Source organism: Rhineura floridana, chromosome 3 (genome assembly GCF_030035675.1).
Source record: "Rhineura floridana isolate rRhiFlo1 chromosome 3, rRhiFlo1.hap2, whole genome shotgun sequence".
Classification (NCBI taxonomy): domain Eukaryota; kingdom Metazoa; phylum Chordata; class Lepidosauria; order Squamata; family Rhineuridae; genus Rhineura; species Rhineura floridana.
The window spans coordinates 213,770,587-213,785,425 of NC_084482.1; the positions used below are offsets into that span (position 1 = coordinate 213,770,587).

General features: G+C 46.6%; 1 protein-coding gene across 3 annotated transcripts in view; it reads right to left on the reverse strand.

Moving 5' to 3' along the window:
• Positions 1 to 1,483: 1,483 nt before the first annotated feature.
• The window catches only part of TAP2 (transporter 2, ATP binding cassette subfamily B member), a 44,113-nt gene continuing 30,757 nt past the window's right edge, over positions 1,484 to 14,839 (reverse strand). For all 3 annotated transcript variants that reach the window (XM_061620706.1, XM_061620708.1, XM_061620707.1), the window contains 5 exons: positions 13,620 to 13,808; positions 11,128 to 11,301; positions 8,460 to 8,619; positions 6,497 to 6,633; positions 1,484 to 4,772 (listed from right to left, as the gene is read on the reverse strand). In XM_061620706.1, the coding sequence (XP_061476690.1) occupies positions 4,572 to 4,772; positions 6,497 to 6,633; positions 8,460 to 8,619; positions 11,128 to 11,301; positions 13,620 to 13,808 (861 nt within the window). In that variant the 3' untranslated portion in view covers positions 1,484 to 4,571. The remainder of the gene's footprint in view (positions 4,773 to 6,496; positions 6,634 to 8,459; positions 8,620 to 11,127; positions 11,302 to 13,619; positions 13,809 to 14,839) is intronic.

Genomic DNA, 14,839 nt, shown 5'->3' on the forward strand with positions numbered 1-14,839 from the left:
TTACCTCTCTGAGATAGCCGTGCTGACCACGGACCCTGACCTTCGCTGGGCAGGAGCGAGGGGCAGATGAGGGGGTGAGGGAGAGCTTGAAAACAGCAGCAAGGACTAGTGTCCGGTTGCCTCCAGACTGACAATAGTTCAACCACATCACAGAAAATTAGTTTTGCCTAATGAGATTAAAGGACTCTGTCACCCTAGGGCAGTGTTCTTCAACCTTGGTCCCTAGGAGTTGTTGACTGCAACTCCCATCATCTCCTTGGCTTAGCCTATGGTCAGGGATTATGAGAATTGTAGTCCACCAAGATCTGGGAACCCAAGGTTGAACACGGCACTAATGCAACGAATCCCCTGTAGAAAAGCAAAGCCACTGACTCTTTCAGTTGGGAGACCGACTGGGAAATGCACTGAAAAGTGTGGGATTAATTCACGGTTAATGGGAAGGTGTATAACCACCACAGAAGTAATTTGGGGTGAATGCTCATTGTTGTATATAACCTCCGCACAAACAAATTGGAACAGATGCTCACTAAACAGCTTGTCTGGAGGAGCCCTCCACTGCTACAATGCTTTATATATCCCAGTTTGTAATTTTGGCACAAGGGACAGAATTGCAGGGGGGAGGGGATTTATGCACACACACCCTTCTCACCTCAGATATCCGAGCTGCCTTCCCCAAGAGATTGCTTGCTATGAGAAAAGAAAGTTCAAAGTGTGATAATTAAGTCGGTGATTGCAATTAGAGCCTCAATGGACAAACATTTAAATGTCGCAGAAATCCCCGAATGACCTTATCAACAAAGAGGTATCATGAAACAAGATCAAATTAAACAGCATCCAGGACTTGCTTGGACACGTGAATCTGTTTTAGGAGTCAGAGCCCTGATCCATTTAGGTCAGTCCAAACTGTAACTGGGCAAAGTCTGAGACAGAGCAGGGGGAGGGGGGCTTTCCTAGCTCTGCTACCAGCAATCCCAGGGATTACATCTGGGGGGTGCAGTCTGAAAGCAGAGCACAAGCTTGACCACTGACGGAATCTTCACTCAGCGTTGAGACTGTGTGGCTTGCACAAAATCACCAAAGTCATCCATGGGCTGTGTAGACTTGGATAAAAGGCATTCAGGGTGAGGTTGGCACATGAAGGCTGCCCTGAGTGCCAGCTCCCATCTATCACTAAGCTGATAAATACCTGCAGGACAGTTACTGGATCATCTAGCGCAAGTCCAAAAATTGTCCTTTGCATCTTTGGTTCTGAAATGGGCTGAGCAACCTGTTTCTTACGAAAGCACAAGATTGAGGGTTCTCCGTACACCCCTTTGGCCGTGAGCTACCCAGAATACCTATATGGCAAATGCTGTGGTCAGCTGAGCTTCCAGTTTCTGCCAGCGGTTAGCCTGAAATAGACTACTGGTTGGAGACCCCATCAAGGAATATGCCTTGGTATAGGGGTATCTTAAGAAAATTAATTAAGAGCCCAACAGCAGAAGATCTTACAATGTTCTGTTTATTAACTTATAAAACATACATATAATGCTATGTGTGGCCACAGCCAAGGAATCGGAGTTCCAGATCAACACAGGGGATGTATACCAAAGACCATAATACATCACATTCCAGTTAACACAATCAGTAATGGAGTTCCCTCACCCTTGTTGTGTGTAGATCTACAGCAGGAGTCTTCTGTTCTCCTAACCCAGGTATGGCCAGCATTGGTCAAAATGTTGTGGCCCAACTGCCTTATATAGCCCTTCTTGTCTAAGCAATCTTTATCTGTGATCCTATGCTGGCTCTATTAGCTGCTGTAATTTTCCTGATGGCATTTGCTGGAGGTTTTACTATGCAAGCTTTGCTGAGTGGTTCCTAGGCAGGCCTGGAGGACTCGTGGTCAACTAGCCCACAGTCACCAGCGCACCTGCTTAGTCCCTTTTGCAGTCAGACCTGGTGGCTGAGCCTGTATGCTGCTAAGGAGGAGGTCCGGCCAGCATTGGCTAGGTTCCCAGAAAGAAAGAGAACACGAAGGACCAGAAAGAGGAAACAAGAATAAAGGCCCAGAATGAAACCTGACTGTGTTACTAACACTGCTTGTCTCTACATCACTCATTTTCATACTGATATACATGCTAGTAGATAGCTCGTAATGGCCAAAAAATAGAAAAATATAGAAAATTGTAGCCTTCCAACCTTAATTATTTGCTTGCTGTGCGTTAGCATGGCTATTGAATTCCTGAATAAGCCTGGGGAAGGGAAGGGTTATTTATTGGTTTCTCCTGTTCAGCAAGAACAGCAATTCAAATTTTTAAGATTGCTGGATTTTTTTTATGGGGACTATAACACTATATTAATTGTACTCCAATGAAACTGAATGTTGGAAAATTCGGGATGGATAAAAGAAAGTGCTTCTTCACACAGGGTTCAAATCACAAATTTATTAAGGCAACCAAATACAGGTTGTAGCCAGATAAAAGCACAAATAAACATTAAGTAACACAAAGACATACAACAAGCGACATACACAAGAAAGAAAGCCTTAAATACCAAGACTGGCCACCTATACTTGTCTAGCCTTTTAGCTGAGCAGACTTCACTGTGAATTTAGCCGTATTAAACATCAGAGGCCTGTCCAAACTCAGCAAATGCGTGATCTTATCCATAGCACTGAGCATAGGAACCAACCACCACTACAAGTTTCACTAAATATTTTTGCCTGGGTGTTAAATACAATCTACAACATAACGTAGAGTGTATGAGGTCCGACCCATGGGCTGCCACAGGTGCAGAGGCACTCAACTCTAAGAAGGTAAATTTCATTGTCTGAAAATGCAGAGCTGTAAATGCCTTGTGATAGGTAGATTTAGCTCAAATATTACTTCTTCACACAGAATTCTCTCTCACAAGATGCAGCGATGGCCACTAACATAGATGGCTTTAAATCAATATTAGATGAGTTCAGGGAAGATTAGGAACCGCAATGGCTCCAGCACCGGGAGCAGAATGCTCAATACAAGGCCCTGAGAGAGTCCTGTTGCCCTCAGGTCCGCCTTGTGGCTTCCCCTGAGAATCTTGGTGGCCACTGTGGGAACGGGATGCTGCACCGGGTGGGCCAGCTGCCTCTGCCCTGTGGAACCACCCTTGGGCAACCTCCCATAGCAGACACATATTGCAGACAGTAAAGCTTAGCCACAGGCACACACTTTACAAAATGCTGTTGTCCTGACACCTCGCCACACGCCTGGATCATCAACAGCAGGAGGCCAACTTGTAGCCATTAATAAAGAGAACTCGGTCACACTTAAGAGAAGAGACAGGATTTGGAAAGGTGCCAGCCTTGCATAGAGAAGGGAAGTGACTGAAGTGGAACTCCTGCGTCCGCTTACCTGGGAGGAAACGCTATTGAACTCGGTGGGGTAGGGGGCTGCTTGCAGTCTTCTGAAATGGAGGTTTGGGGCCAGACTTTAAAAGGCACCACTTAAGTTCTCCCCCGGGACAATTTCCAAATTATGTCTGTTTCTGACAGGTCAGTTTTTAAGATGCCACAGGACTCTTGTTTTTTCATCAAAAGGCTATAGCAGGGGTTGCCTTTGTACTAGAGGGGCTTTAGCCTCTTTGTAAAGTTTTCACATTTGCCTTTTGGAAGGAGGGGATACTTTAAGCATTCACCCATGCTTACTGGGTGGTAGTATTTGTAGAAAATAATCTCTAGGCGCTACCTCATCTCAGGCGAACCCAACACAGGACAGATGCAGCCTCGTTGCTAGGAAAACTATGGATGTTCCAAGGACTAGAAAAAAAGCAGGAAAGGTGCACTAAAGGGAGGGCAAAACAGCAGCTCTTTAAGACCCCAGAGATTCCTATTGCCTGGTGTCCAAACAACTCACTTATCAATCAGAACTCTGACTTCACTCATTGGCTTAAAACACTGCCAGGCAGGAGCAGCCAAGCTGGCTCATTTCTCATCGCTTTAAAAGGCAGCTGTACATTTTCCATAACCTTTCTAGGAGGGCTAGAGATTTATTTTTAAAAAATGAAAACTTAAATTCTGGGCTTCCTGATGGGGGCACCATTGAAGGCCTTTGTGGGTGCCACGGCGCCCACAGTCGACGGGCTGGCGACCCCTGAGCTACACTTTAGAAATATATTTTTCTTGACTGCTTTTTAAAGACTTCTCCCACTCAAACCTTCCCCGCCACCCCCTCCAGATCTCAGAAACAGGCATCCACTATCCCTTTCCCCAAATGACCCAGTACATAGTGACTTCTGGATGCTGTACAGTCCACTCCATCTCTTTGTCACTCTATCCCTCCGTAATACAGGTTCTGTCCCTTTCTTGCCAAGTCTGCAGTTTGCATTCAGAAAAAGCCAGCCAATTATTTGGCCAAACAATGTTCCCTTCCCCCACTACAGCGGCCCCATTAGGGCCAGACTTTGGGGCTGAGATCCAGGTCCCACTCAGCAGAATGAGCAGGAAAGCCTGCAAATGCGGCTTACCACATTTTGAAGTCGGTGAAGTCATACACACATTGCCATCTAAGGGAGGGGGGATCCTCTAAGACCATTAAATCCAGAGCCAAAGTTGCCTAACTGCCCCCTCCTGTCTGGCTCCTTCGCACCAGTCTGTAATAGGGGCCCCTCCGGCCCATCAAATCGACATGAGTTCCCTCCTCAACAATCTCCCCACCCTCCAAGACCACAATCTTGTGTGCGTTCTCCACTGTTTGCAGCCGATGAGCAATCACCAGCACCGCCTGGGCCTGCCCGTTCATCACAGACTGCTGGATCTAGGGGGAAAAGACAAAATCTATACTAAATCCACTATATTTATTTATTATATGCATAGCCCACCTTTCCTCCAAGGAGCTCAAGGTGGTGTACATGGTTCTCCCTCTCTCATTTTTCCTCAGAACAACCCTGTGAGGTAGGCTAGGTTAGGCTGAGACACAGCAACTGGCTCAAGGTCACCCTGTGATCTTCATCATGTCTAAGTAGGGATTTGAACCCAGGTCCTAGTCCAACACTAAGGCTTGTATTCAACTAACTTTTACTCCAAGTAGATCCATTGAAATTAATGGATCTGAATTAGGCATGGTCATTAGCAATGTTGGGTCTACTCTGAGTAAAAATTAGTTGAATACAACACTAACTACTTGCATCATCTAAGTTCTCAGGGCGGTCTGGGAAGGCAATGTGTTTATAACAGAGCTTCCTTATTTATACAGAGTTTGTAGTGTCCTCACAGCATGTCACATTCTTAGCACTCCTTACAACCGCCCTGTAAAGTAGGTCAGCATTTGCAGGAAGCAGGATAATGTAATGCTGCCACATTCATTTCATGCCAAGGTCGGCTAAGCTGAGAAAGGAAGACCTACACGGAAGGCTAAGCTCTATGGCTGCTAAGAAGCCTCACTCCTTGTTGGGTTGTTACTGGGTGTGCTTTTTTGCCCCCTGCAGGGTTTTATCCCCTAATTTTTCTCATATTTCTGAAAATCTTGAGGGTTCACCTGAGCATGCCGATCCCTCCCTCTTGTTTTTCAGTGGCTCCGTTTTCGCTGCTATCCCATCAACTGTTTGCTGTTAGAAGGAAAGATTGCAGCGTGTGCAGCTCCAAGAGTCCGTTTCAGAGATGAAACCTCCGTTCACAAATGCTGCATCATGATTACTGCGCAATCATGGGTTACACCCACAATCCTGTGTCCTGTAACACGCACACCCAACCCCCACAGAGGAGGCCCAGTTAGCTCTTTAAGCAGAAAAAGTCACATGCATTGGAACGTGAGCAGAGCTATTGGAGGCTCTGCTCCGTTCCGGGTCAGGCCCCCTGCGTGCTTCCAGGCTCCTTGGCTCAGATTGTCAGGCTCTCCATAGGCACTGGGATGTTGCGGTTAGGAACGTGGCCGGAAATTAAACTGGGACCTCTGCACGCAAAGCAGGTGGTCTGCCACTGAGCCATTGCCTCACCTGAAAGAGTCCCTGGAGAACTCCCCCTCCCCTTAGTCCAGTGTTAGTACCACTTTTGGTAATATTAATTTGTAAAGGAAAGGACTGTATTTCAATGATCTCATGCCTAGTCTGTACTAGTGAGACTTTCAGCGCTCTGTGCCTTCAGCATATTAGCAAACAGATTACTAGTACTAGTGACATCACATGATCTCTGGCACCAAGTGCAGGTTGAGATCAGGTTCAATTTTCAATTAAAAATAAATGAAATCAAACCATCATACAAACACCCAACCCCCCCATGCATCCATTGGTATCCCAGCAGAGATTGGTGGCTCTGAGGTCAGTGGGGCAGTGAATCCGCTCTGGGTTTTAGTCCAAACTTTCAAGGAGCTGTCCAGGGACAGCCCCTTGAAAGTTTGGGTTAAAACCCAGAGCGGATTCACTGCCTCACTGACCTTGGTGCTACCAGCCTCCACGGGGTGACCCTTCTCACGTGACCTAGCCCTGCCCAGTAAGTTGTTTAGTTCCTACCCTGCCCACCCACCTCGGCCCATCCTGCACTCACGGCAGCTTCGCTGTCCACATCCAGGGCGCTTGTGGCCTCATCCAGCACCAAGACCTTTGGGTCACGGATCAGGGCCCGGGCGATGGCCAGGCGTTGCTTCTGCCCGATGGAGAGCTGGCCTCCCTTCTCCCCAACATCTGCAGGGAGGCAGGAAACAGAAAAAGAGGTGGAGAGAGGGAAAAGCCGGCATCCTAAACCCTTGTTGCCAGAGCAGCAGGGATGGGAGTGGTGGCCGCACCAGCTGAACGTCAAGGAAGGGGATTCGCAGGTAAAGGAGGGTCTTGAACTTCTCTGTTCATTCTATGGAATGGAGGGAGCTGGCAGGGCAATGAAAATGGGAGTTGAAAGTAGGACTCCTGGGTTCTTCCTGAAGAAGAGTCACAAGCAGGGCAGCCAGAAGCCCTGGAGGATGCATTTCAAGCCCTGCTCTCTTTTGTGCCTAGTTCCTCCATTATCACAAACCTGCCTGGACCTTGAGATCAGCTTCAGCTGCCCATAAGATCAATGTCACTGGTGGGCATGAGAGATGATCAGACCTTTTCAGTAGTGGCCCCATGCTTGAGGAATTCCATTTCTAGGGAGATACACATCGCCCCCTACTCTACTGGCTTTTAAATGGACCCTGACATTAAAAAAATAAAACTGCCTCAAATGCTCTGTATTGTTTCAACTACAACTGTTCTAATGTCATCGTATTTTTGGTTTAGGTCATGGTTTCATTAATAACTGCCGTACTATGGTTTTGAAAATTTCACCCTGAAAGAAAGCATATATGTTATCTATGAGTAAATAATGTCAGAGAAACAGAGCTCCTGTGAGCAACAAGAAAAGCCCTGTGTGGGTCAGACCACAGGTTCCCCTAGTGGTCCTGTCTTTGTAATAGACTTCCTTAAGAAAGTTATTACTGACAGTAATTTCCATGTTGAAGTGGGGAGGGGGATTCTGTTTTGCTCAAATCATGGTCAGGTTGGCCTAAGTCTGTGGAAGCCATTTTCCAAAATGGCCACCGACCATCCTTCTGCACCACCTATCTATGAACCATGTCAAACTCTTTTAAATGGGGGGGGTATTTTAATAATAGCAAAGAATACAATATTTTATTATAACAGAAGGTATGAATTTTTTTTTAATTACATTTATTTTAAAATAGATTTATATCCCGCCTTTCCTCCAAGGAACTCAAGGTGGCGTGGACGAGTCTCCCTCCTCCTAAGAACGGGTGAACCTGTCAATTTTGGTTTCTCTCTCTTTTTCATTCTCCACATTATAGTGCAAATTTTTCCTAATGTACTCATCTTTGTACAGCAATTTCATCTAAAGTAATGCATTTTATATGCTATTTTCATAAATATATTCATTTGTATCTACCCTTGACCCCAATGTGTATATTTTTGTACACCTTACTTGGCTGGAGACCTGCATTGCAAACTTCGTGGAAGTGTGCATTTTGAGGGGTGGCTGTGTTTTGGTTTTTATTTTGGACAGGGCAAACTACATAGATTCAACTTTAAATGCCAACTGAATCACATTTCTGCCCCCTTCCTCCCCCTCCCCATTTCATCCCCACAACAACCCTGTGAGGTAGGTTAGGCTGAGAGATGGTGACAGGCCTGAGGTCATCCAGTGAGTTTTCATGGCTGAGTGGGGATTTGAACCCTGGTCTCCCAGGTCCTAGTCCAGCACTCTAACCACTACCCTAGGTTGACTTGAGGATCACAAAGCTTATTTTTCTATTCACAGCTCTAGTTCCTTATTCTCTTCTACATAATTCTGGGTATAACTGACTTGGTGGCTCCCCACCAGCACTTTCCCAGATGGAGTAATTCAGCGGATGGCAGCCATTCAGTATGTGGGGTGGCGGAGGAAGCGTGTGGAGAATTTGGACAGCTGTTTTGGGGAGAGAAGGAGGGTGGAGTTTTGCTGAGATGGAACAGGATGGGGGTGCCAAAAAGATTTCACCCACTTGTGGCAAACCCTCCTTCCAGCTCCTTGATGAACGCGAAGGCGTTGGCGTCTCTTGCCACAGCAATCACTTCCTCCTTGCTGCAATCCTGCACCCCGTAGGTGATGTTGTCCCAAATGGACCCAGAGAAGAGGACGGGCTGCTGACCCACTAGCGCCACCTACAAGAAGAACGAGGCATGGCTATTAGGAACGGACTGGGGTTGGGGAAAGAATAGGGCTCTTACGCAGTTTCTGAGAAAAGCCATCATGAGTAAGTGCTGCTTCCAAGGTAGGCCTGGATCCATGTGGTCATCTTTGGGCACGATAAATGTGAGCACATTTTGTTCTCTGGCTTTTGTTCGTGTATGTATGTGCATGTGTCACATTTTAAAAGCAGCTGGAGCCCAGTTATTTGGTCCTGGCAACATTCACTGTACCTCCAAGATTGCAGATCTCAACTTATTTTGCTGCCCTGGGCAAATAAATAATTTAGTTGTGCCACCCTTGCCTATCTCATTGTAAGAAGCAGCAGGTGGTGTAAGGGGGGGCGGCGTGAGATAAATAAGGAATTTCCTGACTGCAACATTCCCCCCCTCCACCTAGCCAGGTTCCCTATCATTGAACAGAATGGAATTTGGTTTCATTTCAAACAAGTTAATGCATTAATTTGTTGATTCTAGAAACTGGCTGCCTGAGGTGACAGCTTCTACTATATGTTCTGTTAGGCCAATCTGACCCTTAATCTCCAGATAAGCCTTCCTCAAGCTGGTGCCCTCCAGATCTTTTGGACTACAACTCCTTTCAACCTCAACCTGCATGGCTATGCTGGATGGGGCAGATGGCAGTTGTAGTCCAAAGGATCTGGAGGGTGCAAGGTTGGAGGAGGGTGCTCCACAGAATGGTCTTAGAATCACAGAGGTGAAAGGAAGTCACCTGAAAGGTCATCTAGTCCAACCCCCTTGCCCAAGCAGGAAATCTGCTGCATCTACAGCATCTCCGATAGGTCTCCATTCAGCCTCTACTAAAAAAAAAATCTAACAAAGGAGAGTCTACCAGGTCCTGCTTGCAGGCTTCCCATGGGCATCTGGTTGGCCACTGTGAGAACAGGATGCTGGACTAGATGGGCCACTGGCCTGATCCAGCAGGCTCTTATTATATTCTTATGTCCTCCCAAGGCTGCCAGTTCTGCTGTCACACAGCCTATACTATCAGGAAATCCTCATTTCTTGTCATTTGAACTGGTTGGTTTGGGCCTCACCCTCTGTAGCTTCAGAAAACAAATCTGCCCAGTCACCTACATGACAGCCTTGGAAAGATGGCTATCCTATTCTATCCTAATTGTCTCTTCTCCAGGCTAAACAGACGCAACCGGTTGGTCACTGTGAGAACGGGGCGCTGGACTAGATGGGCCACTGGCCTGACCAGCCGGCTCTTCTTATGCTCTTACATTCATTCATTCATTCATTCATTCATTCATTCATTCATTCCATTTATTAGTCGCCCATCTGGCTGGTTACCCAACCACTCTGAGCGACGTACAAAGCAGAAACATATAAAACATCAAAAAACTAGACAGAAAAAGCTAAACAATAAGGTAGAGGCAACTGAGTTTCAACAATAGGGCTTCTCGCCTGTATAGTCCGAAGATGTAACTGCAGATGGAAGCTCCTGGTCTAAGTCTTCCCACCCTGGCATAGAAACCAGTGTGGGTGATAGTCCGTTTGCAAAATCAAAATCGGCAACCCCTCTTGATCTGAACGTCCAGCAGCTCCAGCTGGGAGGAGGGTGCGCTAAACAGGCCCCTCGAAGTCGAAACTAACAGGGAAGTTCTTCTCAAAGAAGCCGAGGTGAAGGAGCCGGGGTGTGAGCGCAGCCGATATTAAGGCAAAATGGACAAAGGCCAGATGGTAGGACGGCAGCAGCTGCAGGGGCACTTCCCGGCCCCCAGAAGCCGCCGAAAGATCATCACAACAAAGCGGCGTCTCCCGAGGACAGGCCCGCCAAAAGGCCGCAGCCCATTTCTGGCCCCAGCCCAGCTTGGTGCTCTCCACCGCGAGAGGCGGCAGCGGACAGCTGGCATCCAGGTCCAGGTCAAATACGAGGGAGGTAGCATAGGAAGCTCCCCCGTATTTCCTGTGCACTGTAGCCTCCGGCCGAGGGGAAATTACCCCACAAAAGCCATTGGTGGTAGGGCTCCATCGCCCATAGCTGTTGCCTCTACCGCCATCTTAGATTTTCTGATGTCAGAAGCCCAAGCACCTAATCTCATTTATGAAAGGGAATAGTGACAGGAAGGCACTTTGTGCATGCTCAGGGGCTCCCTCCTTCACTACTGCTCGTATGTTCCAGGGATTAACCATGGCACTGAAAGGATATTACATAACTCTTTCAACATCTCCTCACAGGACAGGATCTCCAGCTCCTTCACCATCTCTGTTGCTCTCCTCTGGACACGTTCAAGAACCAGGCTGAAGGGTGGCTTTGAATCAATGAAGCTTTGTGGACATAAACTTCTCCAACCCATGTCCCTCTCTAGTGCTCGACCACATCCCATCATTTCCCAGTTTGTAAAATATGCTTCCCATTTTGTGAAAAACCGGAACTGCCATTCCCTCCCAAACATTTGGGACCACAAGGAGACAAGAGTTTGCCACTGATCTCAGCCACGCTTTGCAGGCCCCTCTCACCTTTCTGTGGAGGTACTTGTGCTCGTACTCCCGGATCGGGACCCCATCCAGCAGGATCTCCCCGGACTGGGGCTCGTAGAAGCGCTCCAGGAGGACCACGCAGGTGCTTTTCCCACTGCCGTTCAGGCCCACCAGCGCCGTCACCTCCCCTGGGCGGAGCTCAAAGGAGACGTTCTGCGAAGGCAACATAGACAGAAAAAAACAATGGTGAACTGTTATTATGGGATGCCCATTCCCATTCATCACCTCCCAGAGAAAACAAACTGAAGAAATCCCTGAGGAGGAAAAGGCTGCATTATACTGCGCATTATACTGCGCATTATACTGCGCAAGCTCAGAACTGAGCCGGCCCTGCCATCAGGGAGAGTGAGGCAAGCACTTCAGATGGCGGACGCTGGGACTGACAGTGAGGTACTGGGAGAACAGAGCTTTGTGGGCCATGCAGCTATCCTGCTGCCCCCAGGAGGGTGCTGTCCCAACACCAGTTAAAATATTATGCTAATGATATGTTAAAATAAGATTCAACTGCCAGTCCAATTGGCTTCTATACATGGAATGAGGGCAGGGAAGGAGGCACAAGAGAGTCAACAAAGGAGGAAGCCAGTTCCTCAAGAATGCCAAGGTCAATCACAAAGCAACAAAAACCTTCTATGGATGCTGTTTATTAGAGCCCAACATGTTTCAGGTCTGAATGACCCTTTTTCAAGGGCGGTCTGGAACAGTGCCCTCTTGAGGGTCTCTTGTCTTCCATGGCTCCTTCCTGTGTCTGTGGGGGAAGGAAGGGGTGCCACCTTGTCCTTCACTTCTGAGCTTGGCCCACTCACATGTCTGACTCAGAAAGATCCATCATGCATTGCAAAAGGGAATTTCCTGCTGCCTAATACCCAGGGGTGTAGTCATCCAGGGCCTTGGGAGGTCTTAGACCCCTTACTTTTTCAGAGCAGAGTCCCAGTAGGGTCCCTATGTCTCCAACATCCTATGAGACAATCAGCATGAAAGGAGAGTGTGTTAGCCACTGAGAAGAGTCTTCTAACATGCTTCCTTGTCCATTCCTGATGATTGGAGACAATCAGAGTGAAAAGAAGGGAGTCAGCCACTGAGAAGACTCTTCTCAGCAGCTAACACTCTCCCCTTTCATGCTTATTGGCTCCTAGGGTATCTGTTGTGGAAGAAAGTTTAAAGAGGATCTCATTCTTAACCCAGCAGCAAGAAAGGGGGAGCATGGCTGTGACTAACATGAAAGGACCTTGCCTTTCTGAATTTTCCACTACACTGCTAATACCAGAGCAATGCAGGGTGGGGAATCTTTGGCTAAGAGGTGCAACTCAGGTTGAAGCCTCCTTTGAAGTTGGGGCCCAAGCCCATGCCTGCTGGCCGGGGCTGATGGGCGTCATAGTCCAAAACACCTGAAAGGCATCAGGTTTGCAAAAGCTGTCATAAATGGATACTCCTCACATTAGTTTAATTAGCTGTTTTCTGCTTTGAGCTAGAAGATGAAATAAACAGATATTCTTTGACCTAAAGCCTTTAATGCTTCCTCTTTGATGGTCTTATCATAAACTGCCTTGGAACGACTTTTTAATAAAAGGTGGTAAAAAACGGTTGTGAATAAACAAAATAAAAACCCCTTGCTTCGATATAATGTTTGAGCCAAGACACAGCTGGACTTTGGGGCAGAAGTGTGTGGGCCTATCAAGCAGACTGAGCAGGAGGCTGGCTTACATAGGAACACAGGAAGCTGCCTTCTACTGAGTCAGACCATTGGTTTACCTAGCTCAGTATTGTCTGCACTGACTGGCAGAGGCCCTACAGGGATTGAACCTGGGACCTTCTGCGTGCAAAGCAGATGCTCTGACACTGAATGCCAACCCTTCCCCTACTTAAATTCCCATTTAAAGAGAAGGTATCCCTATAAGCCTATTAAGTCCAGAGGCTCAAATTGCCCAACAGCACCACGGTGCTGAAATTCTGTATTCCAACATCCTCAGCGTCCCTCCTTGATTAAATGTGAGTAGGTATGGGGGAGAAATTAGATTCAGTTCGCATTTAAAAGCAAATCTGCCAAATTTGCACTCCCCCAAACAACATGCAAACCGAAATACAGCTATCCTTTGGAACTTGCACATGTTTCAATTTTGTGATTTCTTGAACAAAACAGTGTTCACAAAAATATATATATTCAGGGAAATTGTGCGTAAAAATAGATTAGTGAAAATAACATACAAGTTAAATGCATTGTACCACGGAAAAGTGTTTGCAAAAATATGTACATTAGTCAAAACGGCAAAAATGTGTTTATTAAAATGCTGATAAACTTTCATGAGGACTTAAAAAAAACAACAGGAAATGTGGAGAACCACATTTTAAGACTGGAAAAGTGAGAAACGGAGAGCACCGCAACGGACAGATCTTTCCATCCCTAAGTGTGACCAAACTCTTTGATTGAGTTAGATAGATAAACAGATAGACAGCTAGACAGACATATAGAGTACCTTTAAGACCTGAATATCAGGGCGGGAAGGATAGGAGAAGGAAACGTTTCTGAAGGAGACATGTCCTTGGAGGGAATCCGGAGCCAGCGTCCCCTCTGTGCGAACCGATGGCTCCCGACGAAGATACTCAAACACCTTTTCTGCAGCCCCCACGTTGCTGAGCGCATCTCCATACATGTACATCAGGGTCTGCGAGAAGAAGAAAAAATGGACAGAGCTGAAAAACATGAAGGTTTGTAAATAGTTTGAATTTCATATTTTGAATCCAACGTCTGTAACCCTGAAATCAAACATTTGAGTTGTCAGTAGAGATGGGCAAATCTTTAGTTCCTCTCATGTTTCCAGTCTTAAATTCAGTTCTCAGACAGTTCCACATCTGTTTGAGATTTAAAAAATAAAAATCCTCAGGAAAAGTCATCAGCATTTTAGTCCCACTTTCCCTGTACACACATTTTTGTAAAGCAATTTTCCCTAAAAGGCTCCAACAAGCCTTTTATGTAGATGCCTTCATCCCAGTCTGCATCTGCACTGGAATTGTTTTTAAGGTATTTTGTTTTTTAAATGTTTTAAAGATGTTTTAGTGTCTTATCACTTGTCTGCTGCCATGGGTTCCTTCTGGGAGGAAAGGCAGGATACAAAATTTTATTTTGCAAAATTTGGAGAAATTCAGCCTAGCACAGGGCAGGACACTCCCCACCCTTCAATATCTGCCCCACTCTTTCTCATGCTGGGGCCCTGCTTGTGAACCATAACAGAGGAGGGACAGATGGGTGGAGATGGAAACACAGCTGAAGAACAGGGTGGGTGGTGTTGGAAGTGCAACAGGAGAGATCATTCAGTGTGGGTCAATCCTCTTCTCAGTCAACTACCCAAGAGGGGAGGTGTGGAGGCATTGCTTAGCAACCAGGCAGAGTGGAATCATCTTCAGCGAAGTAACACATGCTCTGATTGGCTGTGTAGTTCTGAGGGAGTTTTTCCTGTGTGTATTTCAGCTGAATGTCTCCCTGCCCTGTACAAGGCCTGAACTAAGAACGATAAAACCTCTCTGTTCCTTTCTCCTCAAATTATACACTGCTCTTGTTTAGTTTGTTCAGTAAAGCATTATCAAGAATTTTCTCTCTGGACTGTATTTGCATTATTTAAACGACTTTGCTAACAGGTGAGAGCATCACAACAATTAAAAAAGTTGAAAGTATGATTTCAAATACGGAACTGCAAAA